This window comes from Polistes fuscatus, unplaced genomic scaffold (genome assembly GCF_010416935.1).
Source record: "Polistes fuscatus isolate 324 unplaced genomic scaffold, CU_Pfus_HIC Scaffold4, whole genome shotgun sequence".
NCBI classification, from domain to species: Eukaryota; Metazoa; Arthropoda; class Insecta; order Hymenoptera; family Vespidae; genus Polistes; species Polistes fuscatus.
In genome coordinates, this window is record NW_025113118.1 from 2,013,532 (window position 1) to 2,035,984 (window position 22,453).

The window sequence follows — 22,453 nt, forward strand, 5'->3', positions numbered from 1 at the left end:
TTTAAACTATATTTATTATTACATAATCGAATCGCTATTAAAATTATAAAACGATGTAAATAATAAATGCATTTATCTCGATGTATAAAAAAAAATGGGCACATTTTTTAACATTGAAAAACTACTGTGATAGAATCGGTGACACATTAACGACTTATTTTTATTTATCATGCTCAAGCATAATCTGGGTAACGATTATTGTTTCCGTAATACATAGTTATCAAGTACTTGCGAAAGAACGACTGGGTGTTCAACATAGCAGTGACTATCATTTTTATTATACCCTTCTGCATTTTATTACATCGGCTTCCTATCTTAATTCTATCCTAACATTTCTCTTCCTACCATTATTGATGCTCGAACGATGCTGTTTAAACTCCCGTCGGATAATTCTCGTGCTTCGTCGCGCGTGTCAAATTCATCGAATTCTGCAACTCGATCGCTACCGTAGTTGCATCTATCGAATTTGCTTCCAAAAAGAGAGAATCTCAATTACATTTCTTAAATAATTAGTATTATTTCTTTTTTTTTTTAAAGTCTTGAATTTCGTTAATACTTTAACATTTAACTATAATTAACTGTCACGTGATTTTATTATTTTTTAATTGAAATTTATTTTATTAACTTTAATATATTGTAAAAGGTAATTAAAAACTTTTGTAAAAAATCGATCCCCAAAATGAAATTAATATTATTCCTATCTCATTTTTTAAATTATAAATAAATGCACTAGTTTCTTTAAGTCAAGGAATTAAAAGTCAATGCGAAAAAAGATTACTTAATGAGAAATTCATTCAACAAAATACGAGAATCATTAATCCTCTTAATTATCCATCAAAGATATTTCAGTTAATTTCAATCTAACAGAGCGCTTTGTCAAGCCGCGCCCATGGCAAGATTACAAAATAACTTTCCCGTTCACGATTAAATGAATCAACTTTTGACAGAAATCATTACGCGATGATTCCAGCATTCACAGAATTATAAAAATAGAAAGTAAAAAAAAGAATAGGTAAAAAAAGTAACAATAAAAATCGACGTTAACTATCGAGGGAAAATAAGTGCGATGTTATTGAAATTACGATTGCTAGGGTTAAGTTAGGGATGAAAAACCATAAGAAGGATAAGAATCGAAAGGAAGAGAGGTGAGTTTTTGGATCGTAGAAGGTAACACGACAACCATTCATACACGTACGAAGGACACGCGCATATACTAGGTAGGCGAGTATGATAATGTTGGTGAGTGGCGTGGTCGGAAAGTCGGATCGATTGTTTCGCGTCGACGTCGGAACTCTCCGCCCTATGATGGTCGAGCTAAGCGAGGATTGGTCGGGTTAACACTAACCGGGGGCGTGACCAAATTGTGAAACATGATCAAACGAGAAAGCTGGCACGCCTCCGACTAGCAAGGAAGGACGATTGGATCTACGAAGGTGGAACACAGCGCAGTCGACAATCTGCTCCTGAACGGAGATGCTCGTCGTCTCCTTCCCATGGATCGTTCGTGTCTCCGATAAGAAAGATCTCGAGAAACGTTAAAAAGTACGAAGAAACATTTGTCCGTGAGATAAAAAATAAAAGTAAAAGAGCATTTTTTCAAGACACAAACTGAACGATCATGTGTTTCCTACGATCGAATTTTCTTTAATAGAAGATTAATCGAGAGTAGAAAAGAGACGAGATATAAAGTTAAGAATGCGGTGATCGAAATCGTCGAAAAAAACGGAGAAGCCCTCCGGGCTTCTTAAAGGATTTCTGAAGACCCAAAGCCCGGGCCGAATCAGGCCGGTCCCGGTGCGAAAATGTTGGTGCCGGCTGAGATGCTGGCCGCTCAGTCGAAAATGGTGTACCAGATCAACAAGTACTTCGGGGAACGCGTGATGGGTAGAAAGAGTCAAGTGGCAAAGACGATTCAGGAAGTTTGCAGGGTTGTGCAGGATGTATTGAAGGAAGTCGAGGTACAAGAACCTCGTTTCATCTCTTCTTTGACGGATTACAACGGTCGATTCGATGGTCTCGATGTGATCTCACCTACTGAGTTCGAGATTGTTATTTATCTTAATCAAATGGGTGTTTTAAATTTCGTCGATGACGGCACGTTACCTGGGTGCGCGGTGTTGAAACTTAGCGACGGTAGGAAAAGATCGATGTCTCTTTGGGTAGAGTTTATAACAGCGAGCGGATATCTGTCTGCCAGAAAAATTCGATCGAGGTTTCAAACATTGGTCGCCCAGGCTTGCGATAAGTGCGCGTATAGAGATTCGGTCAAAATGATAGCAGATACGACGGAGGTGAAATTACGGATACGCGAGAGATACATCGTACAAATTACGCCTGCGTTTAAGTGCGCCGGATTATGGCCAAGATCGGCCTCTCATTGGCCAATCATCAATATACCTTGGCCACATCCGAATATTGTTGCGGAAGTAAAGGCAGAGGGTTTTGATATGCTCTCGAAGGAATGTATCGGACTTCAGGGAAAACAGTCAGCCATGGAGGGTGACGCTTGGGCGTTGTCCTTCATCGATGCCGAAAATCGACTTCTCCAAGGTGCTAGTAGAAAACGTTGTCTGAGTATTCTCAAGACGCTTAGGGATCGACACCTTGATTTACCAGGAAATCCTGTCACTAGTTATCATATGAAAACTTTGTTACTTTACGAATGTGAAAAACATCCTCATGAGGCAGAATGGGATGAGGCCTGTCTAGGCGATCGAATCAATGGCATTTTCTTACAACTTATTTCCTGTCTCCAATGTCGAAGATGTCCTCATTATTTCCTACCTAATCTTGATCTATTCAAAGGAAAATCACCGAGTGGCTTGGAGAACGCAGCTAAACAAGTATGGAGACTTACAAGAGAATTATTAACGAATAGCCGGGCTTTGGAGAAACTCTAGTTAACAAAAAAACATTTTGATCGTAAATATTAAAACGTTTCGAACGAATGATCGATTTCTAGAATCAACATTGAATCCTAGTTTATCATTTGCAAGCGTTCACCTTTCGGAGACATCAACGGCATAAAGAACATAATAAGTGATTTTTGTGATCGTGCGATGAATGGCCACGCGTACGAGTTAGTGCCATAATTAACATCTATGTTGACGTTTTATTTTTCAGGAAACTAATTCGTTTCTTTTCTTCCGACGTACTTATTCTTTATTGTCTATTCGCGTGGAGAAGCTGCCGTCGCTTGGATGAATCGCGTTTTTCGTTTTTCTTTCTCAAAAGAATCGCCGATTGATCCTTCACCGTTGGTCAAATGGCGATTTCTTCATTAAATGAATTCAAAATGAATTCAATAAAATAGTGAAAATATGTGTAACTATTGAAAAAAGAAACAAAAATAAGTACGAATTTTCATGTTATCCAAATATTACATGACGAAGAGTCAATCGTTTCTTATCGACTGTTTTGTTTCCCGCCGTTATGTAAATAATATTTGAAAGATATTTATTGAACTGTGTAACGAAATGTAAAATACAGTACCTATTTATACGAAAATCTTTGACGCGTTTTCTTCGATCAAACATCACCAAACCATCCTTATTATTTTAGTCAATCTTTTTTTCTTTCTTTTTATCCTAATGATCATTCTTCGAAAATCAAAACCCGTAGATTTTTCGATTGAATGTTTCGTTCGATGAGCCAACTGGTCCGCGAGTGTTAGGTGTCGTAAATTTTATACTCTCATCCTTTTTTGTTCTTTATTTAATTTTTTAAATGTCTACGAGTTCGAATAAGAAAAGAGAATTTTGTGTCAAAATTTTGGAATTTTTTTCCCTTTGTTCTCTGTTCGTTCGATAACTTGGCTATTTTTTACGTCGTGATTAAAATTGCAAACGCGTTTAGCTACTTGTTTGTCCTACTTATAGATAAGTTGATTAGAAATTTACCGTAATACGTCATACGTTAAAAAAAATTACGCCTAGTTCATGAAACACACGTTTACATAAAAAACGAGTTTTTAATAAACATCCTGATTATCGTTCAACGTCAAGACAGTAAAGTTACTTATCGTGAACAGGTAAGTAAACTAAAGATATTTTACGTAAATAAATATACATACAGTCTACAAGTTTCAATAGAACTTGACTTATATCGTGCATTATAATGCATACTAGTACAGAATATTATAATTATTTATTTTTTCCTTTTTCCTAGAATTCTAATTTTACTTATAAAAAATTACGATCATATTTACATACGTTATTATACATTTACGTTTGCAAAATAAATTAAATGTATTACGTTGAAGGACAAAAATTACAATTTTTGTTCATTAGTTTTAAATTAAATGAGATCAAATCCATAAATACATCGTTAAAAAATTTATGTGAATCGATATGTTAATAAAACGCTTAATGAGGAATAACATTATGAAAGTTAGAAACAAGTTTCAATGAAATATTTGCAAATATTGTCGACACGATCGATTCTAAAACGCATAGCAAATGTAATGGTACAGTTTTGACTGACAGAAACGAGCGTGAAACTGGCAGCGTTTCAAGTAATATTACTGATAATCTTGTTTAACTTCGTGCATCACAGAAATTTCAAATAATCTTTTACTTGCAATCAAGTATGAAAAGTAACTCATGGTTACGGAGTAACCTTGTAACTGAGTAACCCATCGTGATATTTGCTTCTAATTATCTTTAGAAATAAACGATGTTTCTATGTATAGAATACTTCATTTAAGAAAGGTCAATGGTAGATAAATAACGTTCGTAACGTTAAAAAAAAGGAAAAACGAATAGCGTGACTAGACCCTTTATTTAGAAAATAAGCTTATATCTTTTTTAATCATAAAACATGTGTGCGAACGATAACAGTTCTTAGAAATGGTTTACTGCTTTTTTTTGTTGCTAAATATATTTCGTTTCGAGGTCGAATTAACTTATTAAAAAGGTAGAGAAGAAAATAATGGATTCGTCATTTGACACATCCGTCGAAATAGAAATTTGGATATAGATTAAGAGATACCAAACTATTCTTTGTTATGAAGACATAAAGAAATACGAGCTGTTAATCACTATTGACACTGATAAGATAAACCATGTAGATTATAAATCACTCGTACAACCTGTAAATACAAAAGAAAAATTGATACGCAGATAAACCGGCTAGCCAATGATAATTACAACCAATATATCCTTAGAAGGCTCAAAAGAATCCATCCAGGAGACTTAGTAAAAAATTAAATCTAAATGAAATAAATGACAATAGCGACGCTACCTCATCGGAGAAACCGTCCACGTGCTATCGATATTGCGCAATTTGTATCGAGAATTGTCAGTCGATATTTTTAGTAGTATAGGAAAATGGAAGCTATAAGGAATAATCTACAAATTACTTATTATACGCATAAAAACCTAATTAGAATAAAAAATTACTATATTAACCTTGTATAGTTAACATAATTTATAAATAGATACGCATTAAATGATTAAACGATCTGATATCGTTTAACATATAATTAAAAAGTAAATACTATTTAATATTTGATCAAGCCGATCTATTTTATGAAATTATTATTTCAGTTTGAATTTCGAGATCTATCGATAAAATATCTCTCAGAATAATCAATTTTTGTCTTATCTTAATACATTTTCGCGCGATCTTTTCTTACATTTTATTTATTTATATTTTCTAATATTATCTGAAGGTAGTATTTTAAACCAGAATTGAGACATACTGCGATAGAATGTTTTACGGATAAGAAGCTAAGAAAATCACCTATTAGGAAATACCCTCTTTGCTTCGGTATCATCGGTTAATCGTGAAGGAGATAAAATGATTCCTTAAAATGTTTCGAACAGCTATGAAATGAAGGTGAACGTATCTCAGGAAATACGAATTTCGCCGGTGCAAATGTTCGTTCGCTATCTCGCGGTAAGAAATCCGATCATCGAACGAAGAAGAGCCGAATTTCCAGAGAATCACGAGTAGGTGAGAGCAAGGGTTAAGGGTTTAAGAAAGAAACAGAGAGAGAGGAAGAAAAAACGTGTAAGAGAAAGAGAAGTATGCAAACGACGAAGAGTCATTTTCTTTTCTTTTTTTACCACGACGACGACGACGACGACGACGATCCTCCGAATGACCGGCAACAAGGATTCTCCGTATCGACGCATCGAGTGGTCCTAAAACTCGAATCGTGTCGCTTTGAAACGACAAAATAAAATAGAAGAAAAAAGAAAAAGGAAGAGAGAAATAAGAAGAAGAAGAAGAAAAAGAAGAAGAAGAAGATCAGGAAGTAGATGAAGAAGGGAGACAGAATAGACGAAGAAGTTGAAGGAAAGAAAATAAGACGAAAACGAAGAGATTGAAGACGAAGAAGAGTGTAGAATGTAAGAAAGAGAGAGAGTCGAGTTCGTGTCGACTCATTCTATCTCCTTCTTTCTTGTTCCTTCTTTAGGGTGATCTCGGTTGGTCCTCGTCGGTTGCCAGGACCTCCGCTATAAAACGCTCAGATAAAGCCGCGATGTTTATATGCGGGGATCGCAAGCAAGCGAGAGGAGTGCCGTATGGAAGGAGAGAGAGATATACCTGTTGCCCGAGCGCCGACAAAATAATAAGACAAAAGGCGCGGGGGGAAGGGGGTGGATGACGGTGGTGGCGACGGTGGAGTAGATAGAGAGAGAGAGAGAGAGAAAGAGAGGTGAGTAAAGTGAGGGGGGAAAAAACCGGACAGGAATGCACGCACGGGCGAACTCAAGGCTCGTTGCAGCCTTCTTGCAGCCTCTCTTCCAAAGCCATCTTCCTTATCTTCCGTACCTACTTCGAGCGAGTTCTCAAAGCTAACTTTCAGTTCCTTACTTCAACGAAACGATCGTTAATAGTTATTTTATTTTAATAGTCTTTCACTTTCCTAACGTTGTTCTTTACTTTCTTCTAACAACGATCGACCTAATGTATGCATATATAAATAGCTTTAATGAACAAAGTTCTCAAATACGATTTTAGACCATACATTTGTTCTCCTGCTTACGTTTCTTTTTATATGAAAAACAAAATAATAGGAATACCACAATTCTGTCCGACATTATTTGTGAATAATATTTTGAAATATTTGCTAAATGGAACGTTCCATCCCTCTCTTTCTTTCTTTCTTTTACTTTGTGCTATATTTTCTAAATATTTTAATAAAACCGAAGACTATATTACTTATCCGTGTATCTTTGTTTACTCTTCCCTTTTGTTCAGCTCATTTTTTCTCTCTTTTCTTCTTACGAGCCCAGACACGCAAAGTCGCGATATGCACTCGCGATTTGCGTGTACTTGTTGACGACGCGCGAGCACGAGGACGTTCGACAAGATCGCTATAATCGATATCGACGTTCTCGTACTATGTTCTGTGATATTTTATACTGGTGCAAGCGTTAAGAAAACTGATTTTAATATTTTTGTTTATGACTTCAATAAAAAAATCTATATAAGTTATTATTAGAAGAACTCGTGCCTTCTTTTTTTCCTTTAGAGAGACAACTGAAGTAAAAAAATAACGAATAAAACATAAAGAAATAACTAAACAAATTAAATCTAGTCGATGCTATGTTCTAGACAAACTTTTTCATTTCTTTTTGCACGCGAGCTACGATAAAATCATACTGGTACGACGTGGTAGAATATCATGGAAGGGAGGTTTGTAAAAATAACACGAATACTTTGACCGAACTACGTAAGTCTTGTGAATTTTAGCGACATTAATATAAATACCTTGTGTTTTATAAATTGCCGATACGTTTTTTATCCTGCATTATTATTAATCATTATTTTTTCTTCTGAATGTCATGACCGCGATACGTCAGGGGAAAAAAAACATCAATAGAAATGTTTAACGTGTTTTCTCCTACACCTTGCGTTTCTTTATCTTCTCGTAAAAATTCGCTATATAGCCTCTACTGGTCTTTCACCAAAAAGATACCAGCATTCACGTCATTAATTTTATCGAAATCACGTCCGTAAGTTACACTGTTATCTTGTAAGTTCTTAGTGCACTTATCGAAATTTTCACGATAGTCGCACAGCTAATCATATAGAACCAGAAATTGAATTTGAATCGAACGGATTTTTAAATTTAACTTTCTTGAAAATGAAGCCTGGGATGGACAAATTTTATTCTATTTTATCTTTCAATAAAAAAAATCATCCAGTACATATGTGTTATCAGGCCTGACTTTGTATATCCTCTTATTTCTGTAGGAAATCTTTTATTTTGTCGAGAAAGAACCCTTTTTCTAGGAATAATTCATCTTCTTAAATGAAACCCACAGAAACGTGAGAAAAGAAAGAAGAGGATTGCCTTGCAGGAGATTGAAATTCTTATCGCGAGGAACGAATACGCCAGAAATTACGCGCCTTTCCTTTATCGCGTCCCGCATAACAAAACGATTGCAGAACACAAGAAATGTATATCGCATCGAGATATCGTCACGAGATTCTTACTTGACTTAGCTTGTGATTAACGAGAGAATGTCAGTAGCAGATGCGAATGAATTTAAAATTAACAGCGCAAGCTTTACCGGCGATCATTGAATTTATATTGTCGTCCTTTCGATTGGATAAAATTCTATATGTCGTGACGACTTCAAAGCGGAAGACGATGAGACGATGATAAGTACCTACCGTGACTGATACGATCAAAACTATCGATATTTCTTTATTAATCAAGAAGTTCTTTGAAGTATGCGACGCTCTTTTTATCGTTCTTTGAAAAGATTCATTCTAATGAAGTATCCTACGTTAACATAATTAACCATATTATAAATCAGATTGTTTACTTACATAAGAAATTAAAATTAGTAATAGTCAACTATGGAAAATCACGTTAATAAGATTATAAGCAGACTTATATTTCGAAATAAAAACAGTCATAATTTAATGTTTTTTTTTTATTTAAAGTTTAGAAGAAAAAATTAATAGACAAGCTCGACGATAAGTAATACAACGATAGATTCAAATCGTTGGTAAAAGTTTCGAGGACTCGTCTCTTTTTCGGAGTCACATGTGTGCTCTTGTCGTTGTCTGCGACGATGTTTAAACCTACCCTTCACCCCTCTCCTTCTTAAAGTCTCAGACTCCACTCACCGACGGCATTATCCTACAAGCCGTTACAGCTTTATGAGCAAAACCACTTAGTGTATCGCCGCCGTGGGACTGTGTTAGGTCATTGCGTGTTGATATGAAACATTGATGAGAACGAATAAGGGGTGTTGCGTAGCGCGATCAAGGGGGTAGTTTCGAGAATCTATACGAGGATCCTCGAACAATCTGTCAAAGAGGACGAAGAAAAAAATATCTTATATTCTTTTAATTTTATTCGCAATATAATTGCAAATAAATAAAAAAAATTGTACGAGTAAGTATGTATTATTAGGCTTTAATTATTGTTGCACGAGTATATTATTTTCCCATGTTTCTACGAAATTGTTGATATAGATACTTTTAATATGCTTGAAAATATTAATAAGAATAAGAAAAAGACAATAAAATTATCGTATTCGTGGTATGTTCCACGAAATTGTAATCTACATTTTGAAAGACTTTTATCTCATATTCGTGTCACCGTATTCGTGGTCTCGCTTATTTTACATCGCAATTTTCTTTCACGATAAAAAAGGATCGAAGTGGTATTTACGGAGAACAAAAATGCCTCCTTTCTCTTTCTCTTTTTTAAACCTTTTTCTTTAGTCGAGAAGAGCCGGTGCTCCTCTTATTACTACTTTTGGAGAATGCGAAATTAATGTGGACTATTGGATAAGAGAAGCAAAGTACGAAGGCGGATCTTGTGGCGGGATCTTTTACGGTCTGACTCGTGCGTGTTGTCCAATGGCGTGGATAACGACTTCGAGTGGGTGAGAAAAGTGTCATGGGCATCCGGTGATCTGGTTAACGTCTTCCATGGACCACTCTCATATCTTTCTTTCTTTCTTTCTTTCTTCAGAGAAGAGTCGCCTCTCTAAATGCATCTGATTCTAACACGGAGACGGAAGGCAACTGTAGCGGCGGCGGCTCTCTTTGTTCTTTCTATCTTTCTTCTTCTCGTTTGAGGAAGAGAGAGAAAGATGGATAGAGATAGAAATTTGAGAGAGACTTGCTTTCGATTTGGCCCGGTAGCCACTTCAAGAAAAAAAAAGAAAGAGATATATAACGGCAAATGCGTCGAAATCTGGCGTGGTAAATCAAGTGGCAGACCGAGGGAGTACTTTACTTTAAATGCGCTACTAAACGTTCTCAAAGACTATACAAGTATAAAAGTATACAAACGTCTCAAAGACTATACTGTAGAACGTGCTGTCCACCATTTTTCACCGCTCGTTTTTCTTGTCGGAAATGAGAAGGAATAAGAAACGTTACGACTTAAGAACGTAATAGATCTGTAAGATATTTTCTTTCGAAGCACCAACGTTATTTTGCAATTTGTGAAACTTATGCGAGCGAGATCTATGAATCTTTGACAATGATACTTTGCTTACATAAAAAAGTAATCGACTTATGAGAGAGAGTATAGAGTGACATTTAAGAAATATGTAAGTTGTTCAGGCACGTGGCATCGCAATTTTAAGAAGAGAGCGTAATTACTTTACCCTGCTCGTATAATTTATGATCGTAATATCCGAAAAACTCTCGATTGATATAAACGATCGTAGGGTAGGGAAAAAAATGATATTTTCTTGTAGGTAACTGAGTTCGTAAGAAAGTTTCGCCTTCGTATCTCACCTGGAAAACATTTTAAGACGAATTGAGAAAAAGGTTTAAAAATGATCAATATATTGTTTAGGTATTTTATAAAATATAAGGAGAAAAAAAATAATATCGATCTTGAAAGATGATTTTCGAAGTGTTGCTTTTATCTCGAGAAAAATAAATTGAATCGCCCACCGACCTTCGTGATACTATTACCACCGAAAGGGGTAAAGGACGGCTTAAGTGCAGGCGCAATATAATTTATCAGTTCAGAGGGAAACGATTATTAACGAGTCTTGCCACTCCAAACGTCTCTAATTTCGTCGCAGACGGACAAATTACTTAACGTATAACAAAATCATAATACTCACAAATATATCCTGCTTATAAATAATACAGCATTGTCTACTAATATCTAATAATGGAGATAAAAAAATTAAACAAACTTAAATAAATTACTTTATCGAAGAATTGAAATCTCAATTAGACTTATCTTGAAAAGATAGTTCTCTTATGTAAAAATATTATCTATTAAATAATTAATAAATTACTAAGTTGTTTACTCCAATAAAGAAAGATCTCGATTGAAAACAAATTTATCCTGAAAAATCGCAGATATCTCTCAGATATCAAACTTGAAATTCGATTAATCTGTGTAGCGTGGGCGGCAACAACAAAGGGAAACACTATCACGGAGATTTATGTCCCGAAAATTTTCTAACCAAGACTAGAGGGCTACCTACCAACGAATTACAAGGGGATGTTGCTGCTGTTTCACGAGATGACGTCGAGAAGGGAAAATCGGTAGTCATCCAGTTTCTCCCTAGGGAGATCGAACGCAACGTTGTACACTCGTCGCGATGGGAACGTTGTCGAGCGGAGGTGGAAGCCTAAACGAAAAACAACGACACCGTGCACGTTTATTTCTGGAATAGTAGGATAGATGCATCCTTTTGCTTGAATTATCGTTGCGAGCTGCAATACGTTAGAGACACCTTTTTTCTAACTTTTCTTTCTTTCTCTTTTCGCTCTTCCGACTTTTTTTACAACGTGATACCCCAAGAAAACAACTTTCCCTTTTTCTTTCTTTTCCTTTTTCTTATTATTTCTTTTTTTACGGTTACTCGTCTCATCCAGAAAAGCTTTCTTTTCTTCAAGACCAACAAGTATATATCGCCTGTTTACGCTCGTAACTTCAAAGACGAAAACCGTAGCTATTTCACGATACGAGCAAAGCGCTTTGCTACAACGTCGAAGAAACATCGTAACTGGAGTTTAATACTACCCTATAAACGTTAGTTTCTTTCTTTGTGAGCAAGTGGTGCACATAGTTATGTCCTACGTTATATCTATTGGTTGATCATTAGAGACGCCTCTTACGAGCAATTTACTTACCGGTAACTATGGAGCAACGATTTTTCCGGTCGCGAAAGATAATTCGATAGCCATATTTTTTGAATACTACTCACCTGAAAGTAAACAAAAAAGAAAATAATAGGTTATAAGATAGAACGTGTTTACACAAGGAAGAAGAAACTCGTTAAATATAATAGGGGATCGCTTAAATATTTACAAGAATATTGGATTTGTCGTGCTTTTGAGATTTACTTATACTAGTGTTTCTCGACTTTATATAAATTCAATCTCCAGATAGTATTTTTGATTATCTATGAAATAAAGTATTTTAACAATATTGAAAACATCAATTTAGAGAAATACCAATTTTCATAGAGATTAAAAATCAACGAATAAATTTCTTAAATTTATGGATTCTTTCGTTAAACTTTCAAATACACTTGAAAGTGTTTTAGAATTGATGAATAATTATTAGCAAAACGGTAGTAAATAAACTTTATGACGACGAATGGGCAACTTATTATAAAAAACATATAAAAACATGTAAATAAATGATATTAGTGGTTTAGACGACTATATCATATAACTCATTTAATTGTTCCTCCATTTTGTTATACGATCGCTTATCAAAGAAATAAAAATTATTTGGTCAGACTTCATAATCCTTTAAGAGGAAAAATTACCTAATCGGTTGCACACCTCTCAAGTAATTGATAAAAATAAACTTTTACGGATACAAGGGAAAAAGAAGCAGAAGAAGGAGGATAAAGAGGAGGAGGAATAAGAGAAGAAGAAGAAAAGAAAGGGTGTTCACGTTGCAGTATTCGTAGCTCGTTTCTCGCATGCCTCGACGTCGTGAATACTAAGTGGACGAACGTTCTCGCTTTAGCCAGTCTAAGTCTAAAGTGTTCGGTTTATGTGTTGAGATTCTTTTTGAAGAAATATCAGTGTCTCGAAAGCGAGAGATAGAGAAAGAGAAGAGATGGAATGATGACCGGTAGTCGCTCACGTGCGACGCGACGTTAACGTTTTCGACCTTCTGTGTAATAATTCGTTCTCGTCTTTTTACTCGTTTCTAGTTTCTTTTGGACTAAGACCATGAAAACGCGATTCCTTTATCTCCTTTTCTTTTCTAACCTATTTTCTTCTCTAATCTAATCAGACATACTTAATAGGAACATTTAGAGTCGGCTAATTTAATCACACCACCGTTTATTTCTCTCTTGGAAAGACTAACATTCGCAGACCAATCATTTCGACGATTATTCTTGGAACGAGTAGAAACGCGAATACGCCCAGACAATAGCAATAAGATAGTAAAATGTTAATGTGGTAATTGGAATGAGTTAAACGAGAGAAAGAAAAAAATAAAGAGAAAGAAAGAGAAAGAGAGAGGGCGTATGTGTGACTGATCGATGCTCTTAGCAACCTGTTTGAAAATGCTAAATGTAAGGAAGAGCGTTTAGAATCGATTGTACGCGTGCCAATTCGTCACGTGAATGAGCATTAAGATGGATCTCGAGTTCTCCAATTTACTTCGGTAAGAGATATACGCCAGTTCTGATTCTACAGCTAGCTGGCTACTAGTTTAACGTGAAAGCGATTTATTTTCCGATAATTCTGAGATATTCATTAACGTCGTTCTGTAATTAACGCCAAGATGATTCAATCGGGTTGTTTCAAGATCCTTCTAAAGATGTTTTAAGATTGGTACGATGAAATGTTGTCGTGCCTGGGTAGAATGTTTTCGCTTGGTGAATCTCGAAGAGCTGCCAGCGATTAATCTGGACTGACTAGAGAGAAAGAGAAAGGAAAAGGGAAAAAAGAACTAGACTGAGGGTGGTTTGGAACAGGACCGTAACCTTATACCTACAGAACCCCGTTCGACTAAGCTCGAGTTAGAAAAAGAGAGAGAGAGAGAAAGAGAAGAGAGAACCAGGCCTGTGTTCAGGGCCGATCTCATATCGTATTTCGTGTTATTCAAATGCCAACAATGCTATTAAAGGATTTCTCGGGTAATCCTTTTCCCGCAGTTGGCGAAGAGAGGGAGAGAAAAAGAGAGAAGATAGGTTTGGTCCACGGCGAGAACATCGAACAGCACAAAGCGTCGGATATTTTCGCCGGGACACAACGGACGCAAACAAGCACAGGACAATGGCGGCTGGGGCCTATCTCGCGAGCTTTGTTCTTGCCGATCGCAAATCTTTCTCTTCTTTCTATGTACTTATTTTTTCCTACCTTTTTATTTATAACCCTACCTAGTACCAAAAGGGTTCTTATTTTCCGATCAATGATATGCCTGTAGTACGACTTTAGATTTAACGAAATGTTTAGATTTTTCAAAAGATGAACGAAATAATACTTTTCTTACTTCAATAAATTTTCATTGAAAAGAGATAAAAGAAAAATAATTAATATTATTAATAATTATAAGAATATTTACTTTTTCTTTTTGTGGTATGTATTTCATTCACAATTAGATGTAAAAAATAAAATATTCCTTACATTCTTGAAGCCCTTTATGGAAATTTATATGAAGTCACGTTCGAAACGGTAGTCACGTTAATAGTCGTCGGTTGCATAAAAGGAAAACTTGACTTGTATCTGAATTTTAGTATCGTCCTGTTACATACGAGCTTTCAGAAATGGGTAGAGAACGAGCGGCGCGATCGGATGGGAATGAAGTCATCACTGACAAAAAGAGAGAAAAAGAGAGAAGGACAAAGAACAAGAAAGAAAAACGTAGAGCAAATCCCGAGTCAAGCAACCCTCATTGCATTTCGAGTGTTGGCTCGGAAACAATTACATTATATATTGTAGATCGACTCTCGATTTTCTGTATCCTCTCGTCCAACTATTTTGGACAATTTTTTTATCTTCCTTCTTTCTAACATAATCTAATGATTGATTAACCGTTTTAGTGCCAGGGGTTTTAAAAATCTGTGTCGGATAGTGTCATGCAGCGCTTCGTTCATTTATTTACGAGTAATGTTGATCGTCGCGATCGCACTGCTCCTTTTTTTCGTCAAAATATGCCGCTCGACCCGATCGCGCTTTGTTTCATCAGTCATATCAGAAGCGTTACACTACAATCAAAACCTTGCGAAATATTTGTAAAAAGTAATTACAAAAGCAAATTATAATATGACTCGCGACGAGCTACATTCGGAACCGAGCGTGTTGTGAATAGACGATCGTGGTTAAACATCGCGGCAATTTTCTCTACAATACGCGAACAGCGCGAACGCGCTGCGTGGCGATGAAACACTTAATAAATAGATCCAATTGTAATGAAGTCAGTTCTGAATTGAATCTTTTTTAAGCGTAGTATACTAGATTTTATTAGTTTATTAAAAAAATTTTCGATCGTTAAAAAATTGATACGAAACAAAACCTTATAAAATCACATAGGATCATCAAAATATTACCAACTTAAATATTACCAACAAATGAATACATTAATCAAATGAGTCAGGAGTAATAAGAATAATCTTACAATGTTACACATCGAACTTGTCTAAAAAGTATGAAAGATCAGTGGTCCTACAGTGAGATCTCTTATAAATGTGACGCGTGAACAAATGACGATAGCACTTTTTGTGGCTCCCGCGGCCGGTGAACTCGTAATAACTTCCACTCGAAGAAATTTTTCAGCGGAGAAGAACGCGAGAGAAGGGTCAAGGATCATTAAATCGAATATTATAAATGCATTAAATACATTGTAAGGATGAGTCAGAATATTTCCGATAGGACAGAGAAAGCGGGAAGTCGGATTTTGGTAGGGTGGCAGGTGGCGTCAATTTTACGGGCCAACGCTCATGACGGATGTAACGAGACGCGAGCAATTCTTTCTACGTGTGTGCGCGCGCGCGCGTGTTCTTTCGTACATTTGGTGCAAGCGCATTCGTTACACGTGGTCGCTTCACTGGGCACGATGTCATGGCTTGTTTTATGGGAAACAGGGACAGTCTCTTCCTCTCACTATGCTCAGTTTCAGCTTAAGGGGCTGAAGATTCTACAGAATCATTCCCCTACGTTGAAACTCCGATCTAACGACCAAATATATTCAGCAAATATTCTAATCGATTATCCAAATCGTTTACGATTCAAAACGCATTTACTGGTTTGAATGGGAAATATAAGAGATTTACTTTGAGGATCGAGGTAAAGATAAAATATCGATAACTTTTACACACTCTCTTCTTCAACTTTTAAATATGGTTTAGAAAGAAATAGAGAAAAAACAAATATTATAAAGAGAATCCAACATTAGCATAACACGAACAAGGGAACGAAGACGTTTTCCATTACCTGGCTCATTAATCATCCCCGACTGACCCACGTTCGACACGAACTACCCATTTCTGCGGACCGTTTCAAAAGATGGAAGTTTTATCGATCTTCTCCAAGTTGCTACGTAAGATACGTAAATAAAGAAAGAAAAGAAGAGAAAGAAAGAAACAAACAAAGAGGAAGAGAACAATGAAAATACGTGAGAGATTATTGTTTGAATATCAGTCAATCGGACATATATACCGATGGAATTACGTTTGAAATTAGTTGTTTATCGTGGCACATGTTCCTTTCGTTGCTTTTCCACAACAGTAGTGTCTTCTTCCTCGGATATAGATGGCGCGCGTGGCTCATTAGGACTAATGAGTAATGAGCCGATGATTAGAGGAGGCGGGCCGGAGGCGTGGCACCACCTTGATCTTGCCGCCGAGTGGAACGAGTTAAGAAAATTGATCCTTTTGTTCCTTTTACTTTAGCTTCGTCCTCATCTTCTGCTTCTTCTCTATCATCTTCTTCCTCTTCTTCTTTATCTTCTTTTATTTCTCCTATCCGTATCGTTCCTTTTCCCTTTTACCGTTCCTTCAACCGTGATTCACTTTGCTCAAACGATAAAGAAGTTCGAGTAGAATCTCGCAGGACGAGGTCCTGGAGTATCGCGTTACCAAGTACCTTCTTCGTGGCAAGACCCTTCCACTTTAACTTAGTTCCTCGAAGGTTGGAAACTCGAGATTCTATGTCGGACTTTTGCGTTCTTACAAAAACGTTAGTTAATCTCCAAACTAACAAAGACTCATGTTTCATATTTTTTAAACTTACTTTTATTAAAAATAAAATTTCTAATACGTATTGGTGCTTAGATAATTCCTAGAAGACATCGGCATTTTTTCACAAATGAGGAAAATATTATATATAACGAATTTGTTAAAATTACATATTTTGACGAGAATAAAAAGCATTGTTCGTTGCGATCCTTAGAGCCCCAAGGCGTTGTAATCCTCGTGTCAGGATGCTTACGTCAATTTCGTCGCGGCTCTTCTTATGGCACGAAGCTTTGATTAGGTCGTTAAGTTTGCTAATGCACCCATAAACCTTTTAATTTAACGAACGATGCCGGAGCTCCTTCTCCTTTCTACTTTATTTTCTTCTTTTATTTTGTTTACCTTAACTTCTCGTGGCAATAAGATTTTCTAACTCTTTTCAATGCTATTTTCGTAATTATGGAAAATAAACTCTCTTCTCTTCGTAAGCAATTCTTTCTGCATCGTTTGAATTTTTCTCGCCAAGATTACCGTTACGAAACGTCGTGTGCGTTCTCCAACGAAATTATTGTCGTAAAGATCTACTTTTAGGAGCTGTGATTTTCATTATATATATATCTTGTAACATAGTTTGTTCATTATTTTGATAAAAGTATACAATCCATTTATGAAACTAAATTGTATACCTACTATTGAGAATATTATAACAATTATCTTGCTTATAATAGAAATTAACAAACTATTCAATTGGTAAATCAATCGTCAAAGAAAATCTATACTTTTCTAATGTTTCTTTATAATTTGTTCATTTTCAAAAATATGAAATTTGTAATAAAGATAAAGACGATCTAGGAATCTTTAAGAATAAGCAAAAGAATAAAGAAGAGAAAGATAAAGAGAAAGCACGCGTGTTTGGGACCACAGAATCGATGTCCCGCGGCTAGTGTCAACGTTTGACTTTACGAGGGAGCTGGCAGGCACAAGAATGAGAGAAAGCCCATGGCTCGCAGGGGTCCCAGCTTCACAATGGCCACCCGTCGCGGTGAGACCAGCCCCCTCGACTCCCGGACGAGTTAATGTTATCCTACGCCATACTTGTATAGTTGCGTTTCTATTAAATAGACGTCAATCGTACGATTCGCCGATGATTTATATCCCGCGATGATAGACAGGGTGGGTTTCAACCATATAAACGAAAAAGAGAGAGAAAAAGTAAGAAAGATTAGAAACATTATTTTTTAATAAACGTTTACAGTATGCAATCGCATCTCGTCGATTCAGAAGAGAACTTCTTTTTCCTCTCCTACCACGATCGTAAAAGATACGAGCGCGCTCGTCTCCGACTCGATCGATCGTAAAAGTATTTTCTCTGAATTAAAAATAGATAAGGATTCCTCGCGGCTTTGTACTCGAGGCTCACGAGGGTGGTGAGCATCGGTCTCGGCAGTAATTCATTCCAATCGTTAGGTGTTTTGTAGCTATCTACGAACATCTATAAGAATGGAACCAAATAAAACTTTTCAAGTAAAGGACATCGAACTTTGTTAACATAAATAAAAGTATCCACGCTATATCGAATTTTCTATATTTTTGTGCTTGAAATGAGAATAAGTATTTATCTATAAAAAGATCGTCGTGCGTTTCGATCGTTGAAATTTAATTCACCGGGAAACGATAAACGATCAACCCTTCCTAACATCCACCCTCGTAGTTTTTTTGGGCTTTTTTGAATCTAACCACCACGCCGTGTCGCCATTCGAAATTCCCTTCAAGAAACACTACTACTCTTGGGATAGCCTTATTCCTTTATTTTTCTTCTTTCTCTCTCTTTCTGTATATGTTTTCTTTTTCTTTTTCTTCTTTCAAAGACGGTAACCTGATCCTGTTATTCGCGCGACAGAACTCAAGAGAATTCCGCCGCTAGTATGTGTACATCTCGTGTATCCCCTTCTCCTCCTCCACCTCTTCATCTTCTCCATTTCCTCCTCTTCTTCTCTTTTTTTTACTCTCGCTGTTTTCCACGTAGTATAATATGCGTGAAGAAGATCGGGTGGAAGATAAGAGAAACCTTTAGGGTTAACAGCGAGCCAGGTATATATCGAGGACACGAACGACGATCCTGCGTTCAAGTTTCTTCTTTTCCAAGATGAAAATGTTGCCATCGTTAGTGAACGTTCGGACAAAATGATATTCGATATTTTATTACATACTCGAGTGATCCAAAAATTATTGAATATCCAAAAAAACAAGTCCAATAAAATTGTGTACATTATTTCGAGAAAACGATTCACGAATTAATTATTCAGTTTCGTGCGTGCCAATTCACAAAAAAAAAATCGAAAATCTCAATGCAAATATAAAATTCATAATCTCAATTATAACGAATTTTCTACATTAACTCAAGCAAAACCGATAATAAGTTTTTACATGTTAAAGATAAAAGAATTTGTTTGTTCGATTACAGGGTGTCATGCTTGAATATACAATCTTATTTTTTCTCTTTCTTCTTCTCTCTCTCTCTCTTTCTTTCACTACCCTTCTTCTTCCAGAAGGAAAGTTCAACTGGAAGTCTGTTGGAAAGGCTGGCCAGGTGACGGCGGCGCCTCAAAACGCATCCATCTTCGGGGCCCGGTTTTGGGATCCATCCCTTTGGTCTACCATACGTAAGGATCTAAGACGAAGACTGAGACGAGAAGTGGAAGAGAAGACAACGAGAAGGAAACTAACGGAGTACGAGAAGAGGAATGGTGAGATGAGGGAAGGTGAGCTGAGGTGAGGTTGGAGGGGAAAAGGAGAAACTTGAACTGGACGGTTATTTATTAGAGAGGCCTCGTTAAGGTCCATCCTCGTAGCTGAATCTGTTTTCTGGTGAAGATAGGAAGACCTGTCACACCCGCGTTATTCGAACCGAGACGACGGCATTGTTTTAATCTCCCACCATCGGCCTTTGTCATCGTCCACTACTCGTATCTTTCTCTCTTTCTTTCTTTTTTGGCGTTCTTTCGATGACGTATGCAAGACTTTTTCTCTTTCTTCTCATCGGCCAATCATTTTCTCTAAAATACGCAGCTCGTTCGCAAACTCTTTCCCGTGATAAAATCTCAACTTTTGGATAGTATCTCTCTAAAGGGAACATCCTTACCAAAATGAATTTCGGTATTCACAGTGGGAATTGATTACGTCGACGTTCGAGAATTAAATAAGCAGGATGGTTTTTTTTCGACGTGGCGAGTCGCCCTTCGAAAGATCCAGCGGTAGAACGTAGTTATTCGCTGCTTCTGAATTTCTTCTTCATGGTATTTCGTTAGAAAAAAATTTAAAAATATTTTTGTATAATTATTTTGTTGGGAATTAAAATCAGAATTGAATAACGTGATTTTTCTTTCCTTTTACATTGTATGATATATATTTTACCGGAATAGTGGAAAATCAGGCAATGTTAGCAATACCTCGGCATTATCCTAAATGCAAAACGTTTTTTGAAAATGTAGGAAGCAGAAGAATTTTTACAGACTTTTTCTAACCATTGAACATAATATTTAGACATTCTATGGAACACCAAATGCTAATTAGGCAATATTGAAAAGAATACATTATTGGGCAACAGGCACATACAGACATACACCCCTCCCCACAATTAACACACACCCCGCTCCCACACACTCACATAAAAGTGAGCATGGAGCGGGTTTTTGAGACTTTGTGTGCCGCTATACTATGCGTACCTCTATAAACTGAAATTTAGTCAATACTGGTGTGTTATTATGTAGGTCTCACTGTTACTTATCGTAGTAGAAGATTATATTACGTTTAGACCGATATTCATAGAGATTTCCATAAAAAATCTGTATCTTTTGTTCTTTATCGTATCGGAAGATAAGCGGGTTTAGAAGGAAATATTTTATATCTGCTTTTTTTACTTTACCAGTTTCTCATTTGTCATTCTCAAAAATTTCTAGGAAATGTGAGAAATATGATTACATTTCCGACTTTGTCGAAAAACGCTTTGCATTGAGGACAATGCCGGGGTATTGCTAACATTGCCTGATTTTCTACTATTCCGGTAACATATATAAAGAATTGTTAATCAAGTTCATTTACTTTTTAATCGTCAATCAAACAGATAAAGTAAATGTTAAGACTAAATAATTTTAACAAAAAGAATCTATGTTCGAACTATGATCTTTATAGATCGTCGTTGAGGAAAAAAGAAACAACTTAACTGGCAATATCAAAATGTAAAAGACGACACGGTGGCTGTTTAACCTTAAACCACTTGGTGCGATCGTCGTGCGTTTACCTGCGTAATATACAGTTCATTGTATATCACGATACAGCAATGGAGGCTGAACGTGGACATTTACGATCGTTGGTCGTAAGAGATGCCTTTTGTAGGACAACAGCGATACAATGTCAGGTGTCCACTCCGAGTAACCGTATGCCAGTAAACGTGGGCACCACATGGGCACCACATACGAGAATTTTGTTTTCGATTATCTACCCACCCAACAACCACCCGATTTTATCCACCCACTACTAAGAAAAAGAAAGACAGATATAGAATAAAAAAGATAAAGAAGGAAAGATAGAGACAGAGAGAGTCATTCGCCCACGTGACGCCGAATCAGCCGAATCTTTTAATTGCTTGACATCTTTATAGCTCGTATAAAACAATGAATAGTAAGACGGAGTTTCTCGATACGGAAGATGGAAGACGAAACGTCGTATCCCGTGGATCGAAACTATGGAGGATCGTGTTCGAAGGGCGTCGGTATATCATTTTTACGGTGTCTCAAGAATACTTCGAGCTTAGGTTTCGTCTTCGTTGCTGGAGGTGAGAAGGAAATTCGAGATGCTTAAGAGCTAAGAACTATCTTTTTTCTTTTTCTTTTTCTTCTTCTTCTTCTCTTTATCCTTATATTCGATTTCATGTTTGAACAAATACAATTTACCTATTATATATCTAGTATATTACGGTGACTAAATTTAATATAAATTCAAACTTTCATTATGTTCATTCGTTAAATATGACAAATCTTTATTTTCTTCTTCTTTTTCTTAAAAACCAAGTTTTTAAAAGCAGAAACTCGAAGCAACAGTCACACACGATATATGTATAGATAGAGAATATTAGTAGTCACGGCAACAACGATCAAACTTATCGTAGTCTTGTCTTCGCTTTCCATCGCGGTTCAAGGTTTGAGAATAAATCAACCGGTTCGTCGAAAAAGAAAACTCGAACCGACTATGCACAGTGATACATCCTGCGGTTAGGATTAATAACCGCGGTAATTAACGATCGAACATGAGATCGTTCAGAAACAAAATTCTTCTAGACCTTTATAGATATTTGA

General features: G+C 36.4%; 2 protein-coding genes across 19 annotated transcripts in view; one reads left to right on the plus strand and one right to left on the minus strand.

Annotated features, from left to right (window-relative positions):
* Positions 1-22,453, minus strand: part of LOC122521485 (neurobeachin) — a 310,344-nt gene that overhangs the window by 25,013 nt on the left and 262,878 nt on the right. For 12 of the 18 annotated variants that reach the window (XM_043642274.1, XM_043642270.1, XM_043642269.1 and 9 more), the window contains one exon: positions 11,436-11,582. The exons of the other annotated variants lie outside the window; for them this stretch is intronic. In XM_043642274.1, the coding sequence (XP_043498209.1) occupies positions 11,436-11,582 (147 nt within the window). The remainder of the gene's footprint in view (positions 1-11,435; positions 11,583-22,453) is intronic. 18 annotated transcript variants of the gene reach the window in all.
* LOC122521488 (protein mab-21) lies at positions 1,248-3,507 on the plus strand. Its single transcript, XM_043642288.1, has one exon. It carries the CDS (start codon positions 1,803-1,805, stop codon positions 2,898-2,900), a length of 1,098 nt encoding a protein of 365 aa, XP_043498223.1. The 5' UTR covers positions 1,248-1,802; the 3' UTR covers positions 2,901-3,507.

What these genes read in the sequence shown, in the direction of transcription:
- LOC122521488 (XM_043642288.1), top strand. Translation starts at nt 1,803, where the DNA reads ATGTTGGTGCCGGCTGAGATGCTGGCCGCTCAGTCGAAAATGGTGTAC.